A 22,765-nucleotide genomic window follows, 5' to 3' on the forward strand; every position below is an offset into this window, starting at 1 on the left:
CCCCCGGTAGCTAGCTCACTTAAGGCAGCCTAATGAAATTAATTAACAGTAAATTTAAAATGTTGTTTTTCGGCACTGTAATTGAATTCCAGTTTTCATTTGAAGGCAGCATGAAACAAGCAAAATAAAGATGACAATTTGCAAAGCAAGCCGGGCTCTTTCCCATTGCCATCAAAACACATGGCTACAAATGGGATGGAGGGAAAGGGTCTGGCTGGACCATTCCCACGGGGCAGAGACAGGAGGGAAAGCTGCATCTCACTGGGAAGCTCATCACGGTTTTGATGGCCATTCCAACAAATGCAACTGAAGCTTATATTTTCAGGAAAAATAACTAATGGGCAAATGCCCATCAGCACGAGCTGATGGCTGAGATCAAGGTGATCTGATCTGAGATGGAGGTTGCGGTCAAAACAGTGCCCGTCTCTCCTAGAGATGTGCTGGTGTCACTCTCCCTTTTGCTAAGACTGAGACACAGGGTGTCCCTGAAATTTTGGAGCCAGCCAAGTGAATTTGGTTTGATTCGGCATTTAGTGTTGTGCAGCATGTGTCATGTCCCCGTCCTCAGCTGCTCCTACTGCTTGGGTGTCCTCTGGTGCCGGCACTCCTCAACCCAGCTCTGTCTGTCTGTCCCACAGCCCCCAAACCCTGAAGTTAAAGGTATTTAGGGAGAGTCGGGGTGTTTGGGCAGAAGGTGCAGGTACGTCTGCAGATGCCAGGGCTAAGTCCTGTGTGGGGAGCTGTAAAAAATGGTTGAAGACTGAAAACCTCTGAATGAACCTCAATCAGAGCCAGAGCTGAAAGTGCGATTGCAGCCATGTGCATGTTTCTCCATTCACAAAGGATGGGAAATATTTTCTGTCTGCAAAAATTTGTGACATGGTCGCAATGATCTCATTAGTTCTGCTGAGAAGTCGTCCTGTATCCTCTGCTCCCCACAGCGGGAGCTGTGTTTGACATGAAGCATGTGGGTGAAACCCATCCAAATTAGTGCTGGAAGGATGCTGCCAGGGTCCCCGGCTCTGGCCCTGAGATGCTGTCAGAAAGTGCTCTGGGCCTGTACCACGTCTGGATTTTTGGAAGGGCCCACATCTGGATTTTACCCAGGAATATGTTTTTATTTTCTTTTAACCCTTCAGGTTGTAGGTAGTGTAAGGGCAGCCATAGTGCTGGCAGGAGGTGACTGGAGGGAGCCTCCTGTGTGTGTCCCTTGGTCCCTCCACCCATTTTTTTGGAAGAGGTGAATGTCCCCCATCACCTCCCTCCTTCACGTTTCCCGCATGACCAGCTTTGCTTTTGCAGAGATCTCAGGCAACACAGATGATATCCCGCTGGTGCGCTGGCGGCAGCAGTGGCTGGAGAACGGCACGTTGCTCTTCCATATCCACCACCAAGACGGCGCCCCCAACCTACCTGGCTTTGAGCCCACGGATGAGCCCCAGACTGAGTCGGCGGAGGAAGAGCTGAGGATCCTCCACATCTCTGTCATGGTACGTGATGGGAAGGCAGCCCCTGTATAGGTGTTCAGAAACCTGCAGAAAATATAAGAGCTTTTGAAAAGCCATATATTTCCCCATCTGGCTCCAGCTGTCCTAGGATGGGAAGCTAAGCCCACCTTCTGGAGCTGGTTAAGATGCCCAGATGATGTTGCGTGCCAAGTGCTTTAACATTGGGCTGCGTTAAACCTCTCCCTTACTTTCCATCACTTTGCAAATATGTTTGCAGGGGTGCTTCTATCCCCAGGGAGCGCTTGGCTTTGAAGGTCTCAACCACCTTAACCCGAGGTTAATTCACATTGACTTTGTCAGGAGCCCTTTGCCTGGTGGATGGTGCCCGGCACCCGCTGTTCCAGCACGCGGTGGGTGTCACGGTGCCACCGGGCACTGTCACCGCTGCTTTTATCAGCACGGCAGCCCCGTGGCCGTGATTTCGCAGCGTGCAGTAAGCAAGAGCATCCCGTGCGCAGAGGCTGCACAGCTCTCCTCCTCCCTGCAGAAACACGGGGACACGGTTTTGATGACAGACAAAGGAGGGTGAGACAGAGATCTCTGTGTTGGAGGTGGATCTGTGGTTTGTTAGTTTGTTGGGGTTTTTTTCTTATGTTGAAAAAAATGTGAAGAATCTGACAATTTTTGTGCCACTGGAAGATAATTAGCCGGAGACAATGTGCTGCCGAGGCTGCAAACAGGCTGTTTAATGGTGCCTACCCTAATGAGAGCGTCAATAGCTCTTCCAGATTGCAGCCCTAGGCCAGGTTTCTCCTCCATCATTTGTGCTTGATTAGTCTCCAGAAAAAAAAAATCACTGGGAAAGCCACCCCAAAAAACATTTTGGACTGTTTCCTTTTTTTTATTATCCGTTCCCAGCTGCTCCTGAGAGGGTGCATCACCTCAAGAGAGGCTGGCCCAACGCTGCCACCATGGTCTTGGTTTTCACAGGCACCACTAAATACCAAGATGGAGACAGGAGTGCCTGAAACAAGGCTTATTATTGAGCGGATTAAAACGATGTCTGCAAATCATCATTTTCATACCAAAATGTGTAAATACAGACTGAATCCTCCCTCTCCCCCTTTTTCCCTGTCACTCTCAGCTCCATTCCAGCGGCATCCTTATGCCCTGACAAATAGAGGTTGGCTTTTGTGCCAGGAGTCAGGATCACGTGGAGTTTTCAAGGCTGATTTTCTTTCTTTCCTGTGTGGTTGCCAAGAGAAGTGTGAGCAAGGGACTGTATCCATTGTGACAGCGGTCCGCACGTGGATCATGCGAGAAGTGCTCCTGCTCCCATCCAGTGCAGGGCTCTTCTCCCAGACATTGCATGGATGCTGGATTGGGGGGATAAAGGAAAAATGGGATTTCTGGGGTCCCATGGGGAGGAACCGTGGATCTGAGGTGATGCCCTGACCCCCTCCAACGAGCAGTGGGTGGAGGGGACTCCAGCGCTGGTCTTCATCCTCCTTTCAGAGCGTTTTGAAATCTCAAGTGGCCACAGGCTGCTTTTCCTCAGGGATAGTTTGAGCTCTCAGACTGTCATGGCAGAAGAAATTCAGTTTTAATTAAATAACAAGTCTTTTTTGAGAACCCACAGCTGCAGTCCTAAGCAAATGATCATCCACCTGGCTCGAGCTCCAGCGTGGTCTCCCTTGTCTACCAGCACAGCTGTATGGCAGAGCAATCCGGTGTTTGGGGGATATAATGTGCATACAGGAAAGGAAACCCGGGAATGCCCTGGTGTTATTCCCACCCGCTTGTCACCCCATCTGCAGGTGGATCCGTCCCCGGGGTAATGGAAAGCCATAACATGGGAGGTCATCTCTGGTGGGGATAGGGATAGCTCCCACTTAGTTATGGACCAGAGGAACTCAAAGGGATTTGAATGTAGTAGAGAACTGGGCCCTGACTTTACCACTAAAAAAACTCAGGTTGAGCATGGCCAGGCATGAATCCAGAGCCAGTTTTAAGCCCTGGCAAGAGATTTCCTGTCCTCACAGCCGCAGGCTCCTGACCGGAGAGACGCCAAGCGCCAGCCAGCCTCCCCTCCTCCACTGGACTGCTTGTCTCCTTAATCACTGGAGTTTCTTTTGGTTTTTTTCTGCTTTTTTTTTTAAAGAAAGTTTGGAAGGAGTCTGGGAGGATGCATCGCAGCTCCATTATCCTGGGAATGAAAGAGGATTAAACCGTAATGGCCATTAGAGCTCCTTTTCCAGCTGCCTCTCCTACTTCTCATTCAATAATTCCCTTAATGTTTTGTCCTAATGGAGCAGATTATTACTATTATTTTATTTTATCAAGATCACCTATTGCATAGAAAAGAGGAGGGGGACTGGAGCCACGGATGGACGTGGAGCTCTTAGCTGGCTCTGTGTGCTTTATTATTATTATTATTATTATTATTATTATTATTATTATTATTATAATACTGGGCGTAAAAGGCCAACTTGGGCTTTCATCTCACCGACTGTATCAGTGTGCAGTGATGATGTCTCTGCAGGATGGTGACCTTGGGGACAGTGACAAGGTGGCAGGGCTGGGTGCAGTTTCAGGGTCTGTCTCCGCGGGGCAGGAGCTTTTTCAGTCTCTTTGCCCAGGCGTTCCCCAAACAACACTTCAGTCATCTGGCTGTCTCGAGCTTTGATCTCCTTTAATCTGTGCTGCAATTTCTGCAGGATACCCTGGGAAAATCTCACAAGATTGAGAGTGACAGCACTGAAACCGGTTGGAAATGGGTCAGAAAAAGTTGCCCGTAGGAGCGTTTGCCTGGAATAAATCTGATCTCTGCTTTCAAAGACGTGTTGTGGGAGAGTGAAACAAAACACACTCTGCTTTAAATACTGCTTTTTTATGCCTTGGTGGTGACTTCAAAGCCAGTCCAGCTCAAGGCAGGCTTCAGCCGGGAGCACTTGGCCAGCACTGGGCGCTCCCTGTGCCAGTATCCTCTTACCGGCACAATAAGAGGCCCTTGCTTTGGCCACCCTGGAGCATCTCCGGGGCATTTGCATCCCTGGGGTGGCTGGCGCTGGTCACCAGCTGAGCCCCGCTTGCGTTTGTTCCTGCAGGGAGGGATGATTGCCCTGCTGCTCTCCATCCTCTGCCTGGTGATGATTCTCTACACCCGCCGGCGGTGGTGCAAGCGGCGCCGAGTGCCACAGCCCCAGAAGAGCGCCAGCGCTGAGGCGGCCAATGAGATCCACTACATCCCCTCAGTGCTGATCGGGGGCCATGGGCGGGAAAGCCTGCGCAATGCCCGCGTGCAGGGCCACAACTCCAGTGGGACGCTCAGCATCCGTGAGACCCCCATCCTGGATGGCTACGAGTATGACATCACTGACCTGCGGCACCACCTCCAGCGTGAGTGCATGAACGGTGGGGAGGACTTTGCCAGCCAGGTCACCCGTACCCTGGACTCGCTACAGGGCTGCAATGAGAAGGCCAGCATGGACCTCACACCAGGTGGGGATGGGACAGAGGGGCATGGGCTGAGATAGGTCCTCTCCAACCTGTCTCCATCATTCTATACATGTTTTCCTTTGAGCATTTTTCCCAATTCTCTGGGGTTTTGTTGCATGTGAGATGGTAGTGGGACTATGAAGGCGCTTCCATTGCTGGGAGATCTTGAGGCCAGTTGAGAGCAGTCCCTGCTGAGTGCGATATGGCTGGGACAATGTAGGGTGGAGCTTTGAGGAGAAGGGCTGTGGTTCTTGTGGCTTGATGGACAACCAGAACAGTGTCCCCTCTGAACTATCCCATAGTGACCCCCAAAATTCCCTTCTATATCCCAGGATTTCTGGTGTCTTCTTCAGCTGAGGTTTTTAGTAGCAAAGTTATACTTGCCATCAGTATGATTCAGAGTTAACGCTGTGTTCTGATCACCAACAGGGATTCTTTGAGGCTTGTAACATGCTTGCTTGTTGGCTGCATTACCAACTGACCCAGCCAAATGGAGCCTTCTGAACTGAGACATAGTTTGGGAAGATCATGGTGTGGTTCTTAAAGCTCTCCAGGGATTTTCTTTACAGACCTGGCTATGCAGAAGTGCCCTGAGAGGCTGAATGTTAAATCTCAGCTTTTGCCTGGCTTCGTGGAGGTGCCAGTCCCCTACAGGCCTTGAGGAGCTTGTGAGTGTGCATTGGGGACAGCTCAGCCCATTGGCCATGGCACCCTGGTCGCCTCGTGCAGATGCTGGAGATGGATCCAAGGAAATCTCTCTCTTTCTTGCCTCCCTTCCTGTCTTAAATCTTTATCCCTGAAAGATTTTGCCTTCAATTCTTCCTGCTCAGGAAGCGATAATGCCAAGCTGTCCCTGATGAACAAGTACAAGGACAACATCATCGCCACCAGCCCTGTGGACTCGAACCACCAGCAGGCCACGCTGCTGTCCCACACCTCCAGCAGCCAGCGCAAGCGCATCAACAACAAAGCGCGAGGTAAGGGCGTCCCCAGGGTAGATGGGTGCTCTGAGCTTCCACCCACGCTCCAGCAACTCACGGTCTCCTGAGATGGAGAGATAGGGCCAGCGTTGGGCGAGAGCATGGAAAGGAGGGTTTGGTGGGGGGAAAGAAGCAGAAAAAGTGGTGTCTGCAAGGATGCTGATGTTGGGTTGGTTGGTTGCAAAGATGCAGAGGGTGTTGGCCACGGTAAATATTTTATGATACCGGCACGGCCATGGGGAAAAGTTGCAAGGTACTTGGAGCTGTGGCAGGCGGCATGGCTGTGTGTGGTGGGAAGGGAGAAGATTCTGCCCTGCTGTGCCCTGCAGACAGGGCTCCCAGTCTTCAAGGCAAGGCTTGCCCTCAAGGGGTGATGTAGGGTGTGGTGGCTTGGGGTGGCATGGTGCTAGCCCCACCGTGACCATACTCGGTGTCCTCTGCAGCTGGCTCAGCATTTCTTAACCCTGAGGGGGACTCAGGGACAGAGGCGGACACCGATCCCCAACTGACCTTCTACACGGACCCCTCGCGGAGCCGGAGGCGCAGCCGAGGTGGGTGCAGGCATGGAGGTGGACAGTGAGCCATGGCCCCTTGTGCCTTGTTTACCATCAACTCTCCATGTTTGTAGACTTTACATCAGCAAAAGATGGAAACCCAGGTGTGATCCGGGCTGCCGCAGGCAGGCACCAGTCCTGGTCCTGCAGCGGGCTGCTGCTGCTCTCCGGTGGAGTTTCTCAGCAAAAGATGAAATATATTCTGATTTTTTTTGCTGGAGGCTTCTCCCAGACTCTGGTGTGTATTAATGAGTAACATGCTTCAAAGGCTGCCCTGTGAGCTCCCGTGCTGCTGCTTGGCACGGCGCTGCTGTGGGTTCGCTCTGGCACCATGGAGACAGGCTTGGTCCCTGGGCAGGGGTCTCTCCCCACTGCCCTGCACCATCCCTTTGCAAGGTTTCCTTGCCCAGGGAGGACAATTTCTGTGTGTTTTCCCTCCTTCTCTGCACAGTGCCTTGTTTTCCTGGCAGTGGGGGATCTGGCAACCATCTCCTTCATCCCCAGCGCCTGTACCGGGAGGCTGGTTCAGGTTTTGTCTCCATGGGGAATAGCTCAGCCCCCAGCCAACTTTTTCCACTCAGCTTCTTCAGCTGAGAGATGAAAAGTCAAAGACCTGTGTGCCTTGAGCAGTTAGGGCTCTCCGGTGCTTTTTCAAAGGCATCAAGGAGGTTGTTGTCATGGCAAAATTAACCCAAGAGAAGTGCTAAGAAGGAGGGGGGAAAAAGGGGGTATTGCATTTACCTTTCTTCTCCTCAATAACTCTGCTCTGCTTTAAAGTCCTGCTGCTGCAAAGGTCTTGGTGTGCGGCAGTGCAGGGGTGCGGGAGAGCCCAGGCTGTTGGGGCTCAGGGTAACCCCAGCCACAGCAGACAGGATAGAGAGGCTGCTACAGCAAAGGCTGCTTCATGCTCTTGAAAATCCAAAGCAACTCCACTTGATTGGATTGATGCTGGATTTCCAAGGAGCTGAGCAGAGTCGCTGCACCCTGAGACCCTCTGGCTGCACCCCAAGATCTTCCTGGATACCTTGGGTCTCAGGTTTGACTGTGCTTTCATGTTTTGCAGTGGGCTCCCCCCGAAGCCCTGTGAACAAGACCACACTGACCCTCATCAGTGTGACGAGTTGTGTCATCAGCCTGGTGTGCTCCTCCCACATGAGCTGCCCCCTTGTTGTCAAGATCACCCTCCACGTCCCCGAGCACCTCATTGCCGACGGTGAGCATCCCGTGGTCCTATGGTGGAGAAAACAGAGGTGGGACAAGTGCAGGAGAGAGGGGATGGGTATGGGATGGAGGGTACCAGTGCAGGACACAGGGGATGGGTGTGGGACAGAGGGCATGGGCGCAGGACAGAGGGGCCATCGTGGGATGGAGATGACTGTCACGAGTTGGAGGGCATGGGACGGAGAAGACAGGTGTGGGACTGAGGAGATGGGTGTGGGATGGAGGTGGCCATTGTGGGACAGAGGGGACAGGCGCAGGATGGAGGGGGCTGTCATGGGATGGAGGAGATAGGCACAGGATAGAGGGGCCGTCATAAGGCAGAGGGGATGGATGTGGGGCAGAGGGGTTCACTGTGGAACAGAGTGGGGTGTTGTGGGACAGAGGGCACCAATTCGGGATGAAGGGGATGGGCATGGGATGGAGGGTTCCATTATGGATGGGATGGAGGGATCCATCACAGGATGGAGGGGACCATCACAAGATGGAGGGGACCATCATGGGATGCAAGGGACAGCAGTAGGTCACTGCCGCTGACTCCCCTCTTGGTGGCAGGGAGCCGGTTCATCCTGCTGGAGGGGAGCCAGCTGGATGCCAGCGACTGGCTGAACCCGGCACAGGTCGTCCTCTTCTCCCAGCAAAACTCCAGCGGGCCCTGGGCCCTGGACCTCTGTGCCCGGCGCCTCCTCGACCCCTGTGAGCACCAGTGTGACCCTGAGACTGGTAGGTAGTCAGGCGGTTGGTGTGGGTTTGGGAGCTCACCTCTGCCTGCTCGGCCTGGCTTTGGCGGGAAGGTGCTTTCTTGCCTTGCTGCACGTGAGAATGGCGCTCCAGGTGCCCTGGGTGGCTGCAGGCTGGTTTGACAGGGATGCACGTGGAAAGCCTTTTTCTCCCATGTCCCTCATGTCACCCCCTCTCTCTGCAGGTGAGTGTCTCTGCTATGAAGGTTACATGAAGGACCCTGTGCATAAGCACCTCTGCATCCGTAATGAGTGGGGAACGAACCAGGGGTAAGTGTGTCCACCACAGCATGCCCAGGTTTGGACTGTCCCCATATGAGTTGCCGGGCTTCAGCAGCAGTGTAGCAGGGCTGTGGCAAATGCTCTTGGGCAGAAGAGTTAGAGGCATCTCGGTGAATTGTAAGGTCAGCACGTGGCTGGGCTCTGCAGCAGGTCTGCAGGAGGTCAGGAATTCTATTCTTTGAAATAATCAGAGGTGATGTAGAAGAGGCTATTGTTCCGTTTCAGAGTAAACACCCCCTGGAGAGGATCGAGGCTCCACCTCTTCCCCTTGCAGGCACTGTCCTTGTCATCCTGCACTTTGGGGGGCTTTCGGTTTGGGTGGCTTTGGGAGGAGCGCTGAGGTCAGGCTGCTGTCCTCAGCAGAGGAGGGAGGCTGCAGGATGGGGACAACCCATCGAAAATTAGTGCTTTGATGCCATGGCCTGAGGGAACAGAGCAGCCGTCTGTCGTCTGCTCCACAGCTTTACACCTTTGGAAGTGCAAAGAATTTTTTTCTGATGTTTCTGCAACAATTTGGTGGAAGTTCCTGAACATTTCCATCTCTCTGTGACTCTCGGGGGATGCTTCGTTTATTTCTTAACGCCCATGGGTCTCTGGCATGCAGATGGGGACTTCCAGGGATGGCCGGAGGCAGTGTGCCCAAAACTAGAGACCTCATGTGCACCAGCACCTCCAACCCCCTTTTTCCTCCCCTCATCTCATTGTTCAACAGCTGGATCCACGGTGTCAGCATCCCCACATGTGGCAGGATGCCCTCTCTGAAGTCAATACTCTTCACAGCAGGAAGAAAAAATCATCAAAGGCTGGGCTTGGCAGCACCCCCGCCATGCTGTGGCGCTGGAAGATGGCAGCTGCGGGGGGCTGCCCGTTCTGGCCAGTCCCAGCGGTGTCCCTTTGAACTGGGCTCCAGGGAGAGCACTGTGCCTCTGTCTCCAGCCTCCTCTCTGTTTTTTTCATTTTAAAAGCAATTTAGCAATTAAACCCAGTGTGGAGCACTGGCCGTCAGAGACAAGGGTGGCAGTCATTGTGGGTGCCCTGAGCCAGGCTGGGGACAGGGCGATGCTCATGAGACAGGTGGCCCTGTGCTGGGGACATACTGAGTGTTGTGGTCAGGGTCCCCAAACCACTGCGAGGTACCACTGCTGGGGTGGGAAAACACAAGCAGAAATACAGCTCCCTGCCCTGTTCGTCCCCAGGGGACAAGTGTCCAACAGCGATGTTCCCACCACCTCTGTGCCCATCTAATAAGAGGACTGAATGGTGGGGACTGGGGTACAGGAGGGGATATTCCAGGGACCTGCCTGTTTTGGGACATATTTGGTTTAGGACTGTCTCACGGTGGGTTGGAAAGAGCCCACGGCCATTCACGACCACACATGGCTTTGGTGCCAGCCTGTGCCTCGGTCAGAGCTACAAACAGTGTGCTGGACCCACTACTTTGCAAAAACCAAGAAGGCGAGTGATTTTGTCCATTGAGGCAGGTAGTAAAAATAGATAAGGACAGGCAGAGAAGCATTTGTGTCTTTCCCCTCTGCATTTCCTTTGCTCCTGGGCGTGGGACTGCAGCTTCACACCTTTCCTCCCACACACATTGCTCTTTTCTAGCTCTTTCCTGATCTAGCCGCTCCCTCTTCTAAAGGGAAAGTGGAGAAAAATCTGCTTTCAGGTGAATTGGGAAGAAATATAGACAGTAAGAAGAAGGAGAGAAGCTAAGGCAGGAAGGACAAATCCATTCCTGCATCCCTCTGGACCTTTTTGCAGCTCCAGACCCAGCTTTAGTCTCAGCAATGCCAACCCAAAAGGTGCTCAGGACCCACTCCACTCCTCCATGGGATTTGGGGCCACTTTTCAGACCCAGCTCCATCCTGATGCCTCCACGGGAGCCTTCCCATGCTCATGCTTGAGCCTCTGCCTTTCCTTCTGCAACAGTGTTCATACCTGGCCAGGATACATGTCATCCTGGGTCTCTCCTTATATACCAAAGTTGGCTCTGACAAATCATACGCAGCATTTCCAACATACTTGTCTGTTTGGGGCAGAGAAACATAGCAGATCTTTTTTTTCCCCGTAGTGCAACACAGCCCTAGACCATGGTGGGGCTGTCAAAGTCCTTCTGCACTTCTCTGGGCTCTCAAGAGGCTCTAATGCTTGCAGTGTTGGGGCTTTTTCAGCACCACCCTTTGAGAGCTCCTCTCCCGAGCTGTTTGAAACAGAGGTCATTTTGTGTTTCTTCCTTGAACTTGTCAGATTTTTGTTTCAGAAAATGGTAGCAACTGAAACCACACTTAAGCATCCCTGCCTGCAGCTTCTACCATTTATAGGGCCTTTTGAAAGCCTGTCCACACTAAGCATCATGATGCCGAGACCAGCTTGATGTTTAATGAGGATGTTTTTTCTGCACTGTGATCAGTTCCTGATATCCAGGTGCTTCTTGGTGCAGTTCTGCCTGCAAGGGCTTGTGATGGTGGAGGTCTCTTCTACCTGTCCAAGGTGTCCCCTTGTGAACCCTTGGCCTCCACAGGGTCATGTCTGTGATGAACTCTCTTTGGTCCAGCAGAACCATCTTGTCAGAGCCCGTTTAACTGAATATCTTGTAACTGTAACCTGGTATTTATGTTTTTTGGGGTGAAGGTTGAGCTACCAGGCCATACTGCCTTGTTGTTGCGTTCATCAGCTCACTCCCAGCTCTAGCCCAACAAGGCTGCCCACAAGCTCACCTGAAGATGTCTGCAAATCCTCTACTCTCCCCCAATCCCAAGGCGAGATCAACTGTCCCTGACTCATATCTGACCATTGTTTGTCTAATATGCTCCTAACCCCTCCAATATTGGAGCAATGTGCTGCAGCCATGCTAGGACAAGCCAGGTGGCAAAATTAGTCCCTGGAGAAACCGTGTTAGCTCTTAGCAAAAGGGAGGGCAGGAAACCAGGATGTGGGGGCTCTGTCAAATCCCTCGGTGTGCTTGGGAGCAACGTGGTCTGGCTATGACCTCTTTTGTTTCCCTAGGGTGGTGTTTTTGTCTGAAAATTCATTTCAACCCTTTGGTTTAGATAGGTTTGCCGTTGGTTTGTTTTTATTTACAGTGATTACGGGTTGACTCAGTGTCTGTTCACTCAGCAGCATCTAATTTTGCTCATGAGGGCGAGCTCATCTTTGAACTTTATTGGTGATGGCAGCGAGGCTTTGTGTGTTGTGTGCATTTTGGGTATCATGCTGAGATCCATGCCTCCGCAGTACATCTTTTACCCAATGCATCCGGTCCCTAAATCTTCATCCGTTTTTTAAAAAAATAAGATCTTTTTGATCATGGGTACTAGATATATTTGATCAACTGCTTTTTTTGTGCTGGTCTTCAGCTGTTTTAAACAAATCTGGCTGGTGCTGTTTGTGCGTTCACAGTCTGTCTTCCTACTTTGATATGCATTGTTAATTAGCTGGTTTTCGGCTCTTACTCTAACGCTTCCTGGGTAGGATGCAGTTTCCAGCAATCCAACCAACCCTGCCTCATCTTTGTTCATCAAACCAAATTCCTGTGGTTAGTTCGTGGTATGACTCGACCAAAACTCAAATCAGCTTATTCTGCCTTTAGTTAATAAACTGTTACCTGACCGCATTTGTACTTCTTCATCTCAGCTCTTAGATCATCATGCGATGGCCCATGGCTTTCCATCCCCAGGTGCTGTTCTTGCCTGGGTGCCCTTTTCAGACACCCTGATGAGATTTAAGACAGTCTGCATTTAATGGGTCTTTATCAATGTGCCCTTGCAACTTGTAATGGGCTTCACCCCAGCATGGGGAGCTTTTAGGCCAGTTTAAGGCAATTTGGTGACCGCATCTGGCTGGGCGCTCTCATCCTCTTCTAGCAGTTGGCAAGCGAGGGCCACCCCAGCCCTTCTCCCACACAGGACAAGTTACCCCTTTCTCCACCCCACAGCCTTGCAGCTATTTTTTCCAGCACAGGACCTGAATTAGTGCAACAGCCCATGCCCTGCTCATCCACCTCCCCTTGCATCCCATCCCTCTTCTCTTCTGCCTGCGTTATCCCTCTCACTGGCCATGCACTTGCTTCTCCTGTCCCATCCCCACGCACTATCCACTCCCCACCCCACAGAGGAGCTGGGGACACACTGAAGTGACAAGGACAGCATTTTTCCTGCTTAAAGTCTTTTTTTTCCTCTTTTTCTTTTTTTTTTCCCACCCCTTTTTCTATCTTTTTTTTTCCCCTCTGCCACTCTCTATCCCCTGCTGTGTGCCTCGGCTTTGCGAGCTTGAAGGACGGCCAGATAAAAAGCTCCTCTTTCTTTCAGATCCTTTCACCAAACCACCCATCCGCCTCCTCCTCCCGCTTCATTCTCCTCGCAGATTTACGGGCAGCCCAGGGAGAAAGTGCCAGCATTAGCATTTTTAATAAAGAGCTGCTTGGAAGGGATGGCAGGGGGTGGGGAGGTGGAAAGGGGAGAGGCATCGGCAGCTGAAGCCCAGGCAGAGCTGTTGCAAAGGAAAATGAAGTTGGGGAGGAGCTGGGATGGGTATTGCCAGCGGGAGAAGTCGGCAGCTCAGTGCTCATGTCACGTCGGCTCTCTGCTTGCATCAGGGCAGCATTGGGTCTTCATGGGTCTCCACTGTGGTCATCATGGGGAGCAGGTCCTGGGGCTGCAGGAGGGGTGTAGGTGCTGTGGGAATGCTTCAGGGCTGTTCATCCTGGGCTTGAACTCCTGAGCCGACAGTGAAGGGATGTGGTGAGCACCTTAGTCCGTGCCGCTCACTTCCAGCATGCACTTGGGGCTGGTGCTTTGCTGCCATGACAGGGTTCGTCATGGCCATCCTTGTGCCACTCACTGCGTGGAAACCCCCAGGAGCACTGGGGGTCAGGAAACCAGACATCAAGCCACCTATTTCAGTGCGTAACAGCCAACCACCTTTTCCTTCCATGGCATTTCAGCCACACTCATGTCCCGTGACTTCTTAGTGCCTTCTGCAGAGACCTTCTCCTGCAACCCCTCTGACCTCCCTGCCAGCTCCCCTCAAACCATCTGCTCCAGGTTAACTCATCATGGTTGTATCCTGCTAGCACCGGGCTTTGATTCCTCATCCCACCTGTCTTTCCCAGAAGAGCTTTGCAGAGAGCTAGGACCAGGAGGAGCACAGTTCTTGATGCTGGAAGTCAGTCTGGCTTCGTCCCTTTGGGGCTGCAATTCGAGCATGGCCGTGCTCCTTTTGGGGTGAGTCAGAGCATCACCACAAGCACTGGGTCTGGAGGGCTTAGCTGGTATTTTGGGAGCTTCCGCTCAAACTCAGATCTGGAGCAAAGCATAGCTGACGGTCCAGCTGGAAAAAGCAAAGAGGCCTGAAGGTTGTCCTGGGGACATGCTGGCAGTGCTTTGGCTGTGGGAACTTGCTGACTGAGTGTGGGGAGTTTGCTGGTTCTCAGCTGCTCTGGTGATCCCTGTTATGTTGTTTCAGATGCCTACTTGAGTGCCAAGGCTTGCAGGGAGCTGAGAGCTGTCATTTCTGGCCCATTTAATCCAGCCTAATCAGGTGCAGAGCTGCTTCTGATCAGTCCCACTTTCCTTTGTGAGCTCTGAAGATCAGGCAACCAAAATACCTGCCAAGAGCAACAAAAACCAGAGCAGCGAGATGCCTCCAGTGATCAGAGAAAGCAGGGAGGGAGACAGCCATGTGGGCACACGCTTGTGTGCATGGGAGAGGAAGGAGGGTGTGAAACAGCAGCAGAGGCACAGGGGGGAAAAGGCAGCGATGGAGGAGGTGAGGTGTGCCTGGGGGAAGAGATCGCACCCTGTCCTCTGCAGCAGAAGGCACAAGTCAGCAAGGGTCCGTGGGTGGAAATGTTGGTGCTGAGCTCCTGGAGAGCTTACTTGGAGATGAAGATGCACAAGTGCCTCTTGTTGAGCTGGAAGTCTTGTATGGAGATCGTCCCAGGGCTTCCCCGCAGAAGGTACTGTGTCCTTGCAGACTCAATGGTGGTTGGAACAGCAGTTTTCCCCTGCCATGTAGGCCCATAGTTAAAGGCTGAACCTTCCTTTTAACAGGCCTTTTTTTTGACCCTGAATAGAGGCAAAGTAAGGCAGGCTAGGGACATGCCACATGGTCCCTTCCTGGAGCATGGAAACCTCTTCCCCGGCTTGAAGTCATCACCACAGGAACTGTAGCCACAGTTGGAAATTGCACCCTGAGTGGATGCAACCTGGCCTGGGCGCCGACTTCCATCTCCTGGGCAGGTCCAACCCCACTGGCTGCATGTCCCAGACGTGTCAGCATCCATGGGCTGCCAGATGTGCCATCTGGCACAGGTCCGGCAGCCACAGCTCCTCAGCAGCGCCTGCCCCGGGGCTGGGCTCTGCTGAAAGCCAAGAGGGGCTCTTCGTAACTTCTTTTCCACCAGAGTCGCAGCGCCTGCCCTGGGGCTGAGCTCTGCTGAAAGCCAAGAGGGGCTCTTCGTAACTTCTTTTCCACCAGAGTCAATGGGGAACAATACCGTGCCTCTGCTTTTGTTCCCTGCCTGCCGTGCTCCTGAGGAGCAAGAATAAAACCCATCTGTGGGAGCGCTGGAAGGCGGAGGCGCGAAGCATTCAAGGCGTCGGCAAGACGCAAGGAGCACATCGCTTTCCGGCCGAAGCTGACCTCATTCAGGGCAATCCGATCTGCAGGCTGAATGTAATCCCCCGCTCCCAGCCGACCAGACGGGAAAGTGGCATTGTATCCCAGCAAGGAAATGAGACAGCGCACTGTAATCCTGCAATCAGAATTTTTTTTTCTTTTTGTCCTTGCTGAAATAACTTCAGATTAGAAATTAAAGTGCTTGTGCAGGAGAGCTGTAATTGCCTCTGGAGAAAATCCCTGGGCTTGTCAGTAGCACCCGATGCTCTCACCCTGAATTTTAACAGCAGCTATGTGACAAGATGGAAAATCTCTTTCTCTCTCCAACTCTGAGCTCTCGCAAAGGGGATTTGGAGCTTTAGGGTTTGGGAGCAAGGTTTGTGATGCCTGATTCAAAGCCCAACACGGTCGGGTCTCTCTGCCTCCCCTTGCTCTGCTTTGTCAGCCTCACTCTGCAAGTGATGCTCTGCCAGCTGGGCTGTGCTTCCAGGAATGCACAACCCAAGGTGTCGTGGCCATGGGTGTCCCACCGAAGGGCACTGGTGACTCAGTTTTGTTTGCACATCACCCTGTGTTACCTAGGGCAGCAGGGATGGAGGAGACGGGGCCATCAGCTCTTCAGACTCCCTCTTGGCTCCAAACTTCCAACTTGTCTTCTAGACCCCTTTGCAAAGTCCTGCAGGGGGTGAGACTTCCTTAGATCCCCTCCTGAAACAGTGACACCCAAAGGGAATAAGGCAGCTGGTGAAGCTCCGGCCCCAGACCTGATGTACTCCCTTACTGAAGCCTCAGAGAGAGAATTCAGCTGTGTTTTAGGGTTGTTTTTTTTTCCAATTTGGTGGCTGTAATGCAAATTCCTAAAACAGGATCTGGGCAAGCGGTACCCGAGTATGCAGAAGCATAAGACGGTGGATGCTGGCTGGACAGGGGAGACTGGAGCGAGTCGTACCCCAAAATGAAGGATGCGATATGCCACAGACCCGTTAGCAGGTTAGGTCTGGGGTGGGGATCTGATGTTGTAGGAACTCCAAAATTAAGATCTTGGATGTAGGGCTATTTTACCACCTTGTCCTGGATTGGTTTGAGCTGTCTCATCCCAGAACCCCTCTGCATGTGAGCTGGGGGCTAAGCAGGGGAAGCGTTTTGGGCTGCGAGGGGCTGTGGGGGCCTGATAGTGGTGTGATGCTTTTGTGTTTCTCTTCCAGGCCTTGGCCATACACCATCTTCCAGCGTGGCTTTGACTTGGTGCTGGGTGAGCAGCCATCTGACAAGATTTTTCGGTAAGGGGTAAAGGCAACCTGGTGAGCACATTTTGGCGCTCAAAAATACGACTCAGGGCATATGGACAGGCTGGTCCCCCCAGCTGGCAGGGCTGAGGATGGCTGTCCTGTGCCACCTCCTGGGGACATGGGAGCATAGCTGGAAAGGTCCTACTACAGCTACCATGTGGGATGCTCAATGCCCAGCAGCCAGTTCTTCTGCATCTGTGATGAGAGCAAGGTTTAGGCTCTGAAGGAGAATTTCTACCAAAAAGGGAAGTTACTTTCTGGTTGTTTTGTTGTTGGTTTTTAATTACCTAAATTACATGTGTTTTCTGTGGGTCATTTGGGTACATTTGGAGGAGCCACCCACTTTACCATGCCCATCTGCATTTGCTCAGGCTGGTATCCCTGCGGAGCAAGGGAGAGGTTCAAGGCCTTGGTTTTGGGCAGGGGCAGCCCTCTGGGCTTGGTGTTTTCCTCCATGCCAGCCCTCACTGCTTTGCCTGGCAGGTTCACCTATACCCTGGGAGAAGGCATGTGGCTGCCACTGAGCAAGAGCTTCGTCATCCCACCGGCCGAGCTGGCCATCAACCCCTCAGCCAAGTGCAAGACTGACATGACGGTGATGGAGGATGCAGTGGAGGTCAGGTAGGCGTGATGGTGGGGTGAAGATGTTTAGGAGGTGTTTCAGCAAATATACTGGTGATGCATCCCTGGAGCGAGAGGACCAACCCAAAGCACGTGGGGGTTGATGAGATCTGGGACCCCTGCCCCACATTTTTCAGGTAGAGATTAGTATGTCCATTAACCTGCCCCTCTTTTAGTACCTACAAAACTGAGCCTTCAGAGGTATCTCTCATCTCAGTAGCTCCTGCATCCCTCTAAAAGCTTGGCTGCCATTCAGTTGTCTGTCAGCCTGAGGGAAACTTGAGCTCTGGAAAAACCCACACAGCAGCCACGGTCGTGCAGCCATTCGCACCGGTTGTGCAGCCATTCGCTGTCTCATCAGAGCGGTGACACACCTCCTCCTCCTCGCAGGGAAGAGCTGATGACCTCCTCCTCCTTCGACAGCCTGGAGGTCCTCCTTGACTCCTTTGGCCCTGTCCGTGACTGTTCCCAGGACAACGGGGGCTGCAGCAAGAACTTCCGCTGCATCTCGGACCGCAAGCTAGACTCGACGGGCTGCGTGGTGCGTGGCCTCCCAGGGACCTGCAAATCTCCTTTGGTGTGAGCAAGGAGGGGGAGGGTGAAGGGCTGCACCCTTCCTCCCTTCCCATCACCTCAAGATGGATATTTTGGGGTTGGTTTTGCAGCAGGAAGAGATGTTTTCAGGCTGGCAGCTCCTCCATCCCTGCCCTTGCTTCACGCATGCATGAGAGAGCAAGAGCCCATCTGCTTGCTGGCTCTCCAGGAGGTCCCACATCACTCACACGTGTGTCCTGTCACTGCCACAGCTGCATTCCTGTGGGGGGGAAAGGGTGTGCCCCTGGGCATTGCTCAGGCTTCGATTTCCAACAGAGAGAAGCGCTGACACCCTCCCCTCCATCTCAACCCTGGGGCCAAATTTCTTCCTCATGGACTTCATTTCTTGATTCCCCTCCCACCAGTGCCCTACGGGACTGAGCCCCATGAAGGATGGCACGGGCTGCTATGACCGTCATGTCGGCGTGGACTGCTCAGATGGCTTCAATGGGGGCTGTGAGCAGCTGTGCCTGCAGCAGATGGTCCCCCTGCCTGAGGACCCCCTACTCTACAACATCCTCATGTTCTGCGGGTGAGTACCCCATCACAGCCCTGGTCTCAGGGACACCCCCAAGAGTGCTGCTGTACCTTACTGCTGCCACCCTGAGCTTGTTGGGTTGGGAGGGAGGGTCTCCTCTATTCCCAGTTTCCCTGCTGGGGTGGCCTGGTGGCCTCAGTCCCCACCGGTGGAGGATGCAACTGATGATGAACCTCATGCTGGATCCCCAGGTGTATCGAGGACTACAAGCTAGGCATGGATGGGAGGTCATGCCAGCTCATCTCGGAGTCATGCCCTGAGGTGGGGGACTGCGGCGAGCCCCGTGAACTGCCTATGAACCAAACACTCTTCGGGGAGATCTTCTACGGCTACAACAACCACTCCAAGGAGGTAGCTGCTGGGCAGGTGCTCAAAGGGACATTCAGGTGAGTTGGGGATGGGGAGAGGTGACCCCAGCAGGGTCAGACCTTGCTGTCCTCTCCAAGAAGAAGGCGTGGGAAGCAGCCTGGGGCTGGACCTTAGCAGACTGCCTAGTCTGTCCATATCCAGCCAAGCTTTGCAGGAGGTGGAGGGGCTGGTGGGAAGGGCACATCTGAAGCTTTCCATTGAGAGTAGACATCTTTGTAACCTGTGCCCAAAGGAAAGGCTTGGTGCTGGGTAGCTTTTTGGGGTGGGTCACTGGCTGGTGGGGATGATCCCAGGAAGTTTCCTTGTTCTTTAGCCCTGCCCTCCTCTTTGCAATTAACTTCTAGGCAGAACAACTTTGCCCGGGGCCTGGAGCAACAGCTGCCAGATGGGCTGGTGGTGGCCACGGTGCCGCTGGAGAACCAGTGCCAAGAAGAGCTCTCTGACCCCACACCCGACCCTGAGTTCCTCACTGGTGAGTGAGCCCAGCCGGACCCATGCCTTTCCCAACAGGACAGCCACCAGAGTGCTTGGCTTCATTATCTACTCCTCCCAAGGGATATATCTACTGCAGGATATATCTAGTCTAGCATTAGCATCCCACAGTCACCTACAGCAGCAGCGGTAAGGGGAAGGCATTAAAATGAAGGAGAGGGAGAGGCTGTAAATTGATTGCGTGGCATAAAAGCTCAAGCATCCATTGGATATTTGGGATATTTGCAAAAAGGATGCTTTTCTTATTCAAAGCAAGACAGGTTTCCAAACACCTTTCATTTGATTTCCAAATTAGAAACCCTTTCCTGGCATAACGAATCATTCAAAACCCGATGCAACCAAACCAAAATGTTTCAGTTTGTCCTGCCAGGGCATCATGGGCCATAGGTGATAGGTTTATCATGGATTCCTACACAACCTTCAAGGATTTACGTTTCTTCCACCAAGTTGCCAGCACCCCTAAATAGCCTTTGTTCCCTTGGTGCTTGCTGCTGTTGGCTGAAATGGCCGAAGACACTGGGCAGCTACTAATTGAGGGATGTGGACAGTAAGTTGTTTTGGAAGGTGTTTGCAGGGTGCAGGATGGTCTCATATGGGACCTTGTGCATCCACCCTGTTTGGCAGTGCTCCCAGAAGGGTTTTGGGGAGCACCCATGGGCTGCACCCAGGGACTGGTGGGTGCTGGTTGCCCTGACAGGGTGCATGGCAATGTAATTGTGTGTGCAGGCAGATGCAGGCAGGGAGGAGGATGCCACTGGGCCCTGGCAGGGCTGATCTACCCCGAGAGAGCTTTATCAGCAGGTCACCCCTGCAGCTATGGGGATGCTCAGCCCTGCCTGGAGGTGCTGGAGGACACCTGCCTTCCGATGGGGCTCTGCTGCCCTTGACATGTTTACATGGATATAAGGAAGGCACTGCCACCTTGGCCTCGGCATCATGGCAGGGTCAGTGGGACTGGGACTCTGCTGGCAATTATGCTGGGGACGCAGAAACCAGTAAATTATCTTATTCATTTCCCACTGCTTTGCTGGCTCTTTGTGGTTGATTAAGGCAAAAAAAAAAAATGGAAAAGAAGTAAAATCTCTGCTTGTCAGTAAGCAGATCTGGATATTGCTATGAATACACGAGAGGCAGAGCTGCTGAGTAAGGAAGGGCTGGTTTTGCATAAACACTTTGCAGGGAAGAGCAAGGCTTTGAAGCTGTTGGTAGCAGCCAGCACTGAAGGGAGAGGCACTGGAAGGCAAAGGATCTTATCTTCCTTATCTTCTACCTTCAGTTCTTGTTACGGAGAGGGGGATGCCTGTTGTTATCCTCCTGAACTCCTGCTGTGTGGCTGTTTAGCAGCAAAGTTTGCTGCTTTGCTGCCAAGTGGAGGCACGCCATGTTGGCTATATGGCAGAGGAGCTGCAAGGGAGGAGGTGGCCGTGCCTCGGCATCCTGTTGCTGCACACCGAAGGGTGCTCCGGTCACCAAAATCAAAGCCATACGCACTGTTTAGTTGACTTTCCAGGGCTTTGCCCAGTCTCGGTGGCCTCTCTGTCCGTCTGCTCCTGGAAGCTGAGCTGCTCTGTGCCTTGGCTCATGCCTTCGGCAGGATGAAGTGGCCACCCAGCCCTGGTCTCCATAAATTTCTGACTCCCGTAACGCACAGTTAAATCGCTAGAGAATGGGATGCCTTTGCCTGAAGAGGGAGAAACCCCAAGTCCTGCTCAGTTCAAGCATTGCCATAATGTCCTGAGGGAGTGGGAGCATCAGGAGGCGTGTGGTTTCTTCCATGCACGTGTCCCGCTCGGCTCAGTCTTGGCTGAAGGCAACCCCAGGGCCTCTCAGTTGGCCGCACCCAGGCACATGTCGCGTGACGGTGACTGTTCCTAGGCCTGCAAAAGCTCATTAAAAAGTGCAACTCTCATTAGTGAAATAATTAGCACACCTGGGCATGTCTTGGGAGCAGGCACTGGGAAGGAAGCAGGAGGGGATGCAGGAGGAGGCTCATTATCTTCCGATGCAGAGCCCGGATGGCAGGATGAAATGAACCCACATGATTTTCTTCAAAGCCATGATTTTAATTGCTGGAGAGCAGCTGACCCTCAGCTCCAAAAGCCTCGCTGCGTCCCTGGGGGGACACAGCATGTGCACAGTCCTTCCCCAAGCCCCTTCCCACCGGGCTGCCTGCGTTGGCCCAGGTGTGGCACAAGGGGCTGTGGCCACCCTGGTGTCCCCATGGCAAGGTGTCCCTGGGCAGCGGCGCTGAGTCCCTGTGTCCTCTTTCCAACAGGGATGGTGAACTTCAGTGAGGTGTCCGGGTACCCCCTCTTGCAGCACTGGAAGGTGCAGTCCGTCATGTACCATGTCCGGCTCAACCAGCTGACCATCTCCCAGTGTAAGCATGTGGGGCTGAGGGGAAGAAGGGAAAAAGGGGTGGCGAGAGAACATACAGCCTTCTTCTGGCCGGTGATGGGCTCAGAGGTCGGTTGCCCATCGCAAGTGTGTACGGAGGTGGCAAGGGCTTGGGGTCCTCTGGGATCTGAGCATCTCCTCCTGTCTCCTCCCCAGCCTTCAGCAACGCGCTCCACTCTCTGGATGGAGCCACCTCCCGTGGAGATTTTGTGGCGCTGCTGGACCAGTTTGGCAACCACTATATCCAGGAGGCAGTGTACGGTTTTGAGGAGTCCTGCTCCATCTGGTATCCCAACAGGCAGGTCCAGCGGCAGCTCTGGCTGGAGTACGAGGACATCAGCAAAGGTAGGAGCGCCGCTCATCCCCAGGAAGGGTCCCCACAGCCACCCCATGAGAGCAGGAAGCTGGGTTTGCTTTTCACGTAGCAGGGAAGGTGCCCAGCCTGCATCAGGGCTGCGTCCCATCTCATCCTCTTATTTACACCCTGCTCTCGCACCCTTTGAAGTCGGCTGAAGGAATCCCGTGGACTGCAGCAGGCGTTAGTCTGGGCCAGAAAGGAAGATAAATACCCACATCCCCAGGGAGATAAAAGACAAATGCACTAATCCCACCAAGCCATCCTGCCTGATTCTGGACTTTAATGTTATTTGTCTTTAATCCGGTTCCTTCCTTCCTTTTGTCTCCACCATATCTGCTCTCTTCCACTTGCATCCCGCGGCCAGACTTTTCTCCCTCTAATGTGCTTTGTTCTCATAGGCTGCCAGCTGTATGCTTTTAGTGTCTTGAAACCAGTTATGAACTGAGAGGTTCACCATGGTGCAGAGGGCATCCAGCACTGCTGCATCCCCTCTGGAGCCCTGGCTGTAGCGAGGCGCGATGGCTCCCCCGTGGAAGGGGTTTTGCAGGCAGGTGATGGCTGAATTGGACATGAGATTTCCAAAAGCAGAGGGAGCCTAACACCTGTCTGCTGCTGGCTGTCACCAGGACCATGGAATCTCCTCTTGTGCTGGCTTTTGCAAAGCTGCCTGCAGGAGTTTTGCTGCTTGTGCTGGGGACGTTGGGTTGCACCACCCAGGCTTGGGCAGCAAGCAGGAGCCAGGTCCTGAGCACAGACACGGGGAATGCCG

General features: G+C 53.1%; 1 protein-coding gene across 1 annotated transcript in view; it reads left to right on the top strand.

Annotated features, from left to right (window-relative positions):
• The first annotated feature begins 1,280 nt into the window (after window positions 1–1,280).
• Window positions 1,281–22,765, top strand: part of ASTN1 (astrotactin 1) — a 32,559-nt gene continuing 11,074 nt past the window's right edge. The window contains exons 1-15 of the mRNA XM_009892943.1: window positions 1,281–1,490; window positions 4,556–4,949; window positions 5,777–5,923; window positions 6,370–6,477; window positions 7,544–7,693; window positions 8,254–8,421; window positions 8,624–8,708; window positions 16,544–16,618; window positions 17,111–17,248; window positions 17,639–17,789; window positions 18,208–18,374; window positions 18,572–18,766; window positions 19,094–19,221; window positions 21,517–21,621; window positions 21,795–21,983. Of these exons, the coding sequence (XP_009891245.1) occupies window positions 1,281–1,490; window positions 4,556–4,949; window positions 5,777–5,923; window positions 6,370–6,477; window positions 7,544–7,693; window positions 8,254–8,421; window positions 8,624–8,708; window positions 16,544–16,618; window positions 17,111–17,248; window positions 17,639–17,789; window positions 18,208–18,374; window positions 18,572–18,766; window positions 19,094–19,221; window positions 21,517–21,621; window positions 21,795–21,983 (2,410 nt within the window). The remainder of the gene's footprint in view (window positions 1,491–4,555; window positions 4,950–5,776; window positions 5,924–6,369; window positions 6,478–7,543; window positions 7,694–8,253; window positions 8,422–8,623; window positions 8,709–16,543; window positions 16,619–17,110; window positions 17,249–17,638; window positions 17,790–18,207; window positions 18,375–18,571; window positions 18,767–19,093; window positions 19,222–21,516; window positions 21,622–21,794; window positions 21,984–22,765) is intronic.

This window comes from Charadrius vociferus, unplaced genomic scaffold, assembly GCF_000708025.1.
Source record: "Charadrius vociferus isolate BGI_N301 unplaced genomic scaffold, ASM70802v2 scaffold39, whole genome shotgun sequence".
In the NCBI taxonomy this organism is placed as follows: Eukaryota; Metazoa; Chordata; class Aves; order Charadriiformes; family Charadriidae; genus Charadrius; species Charadrius vociferus.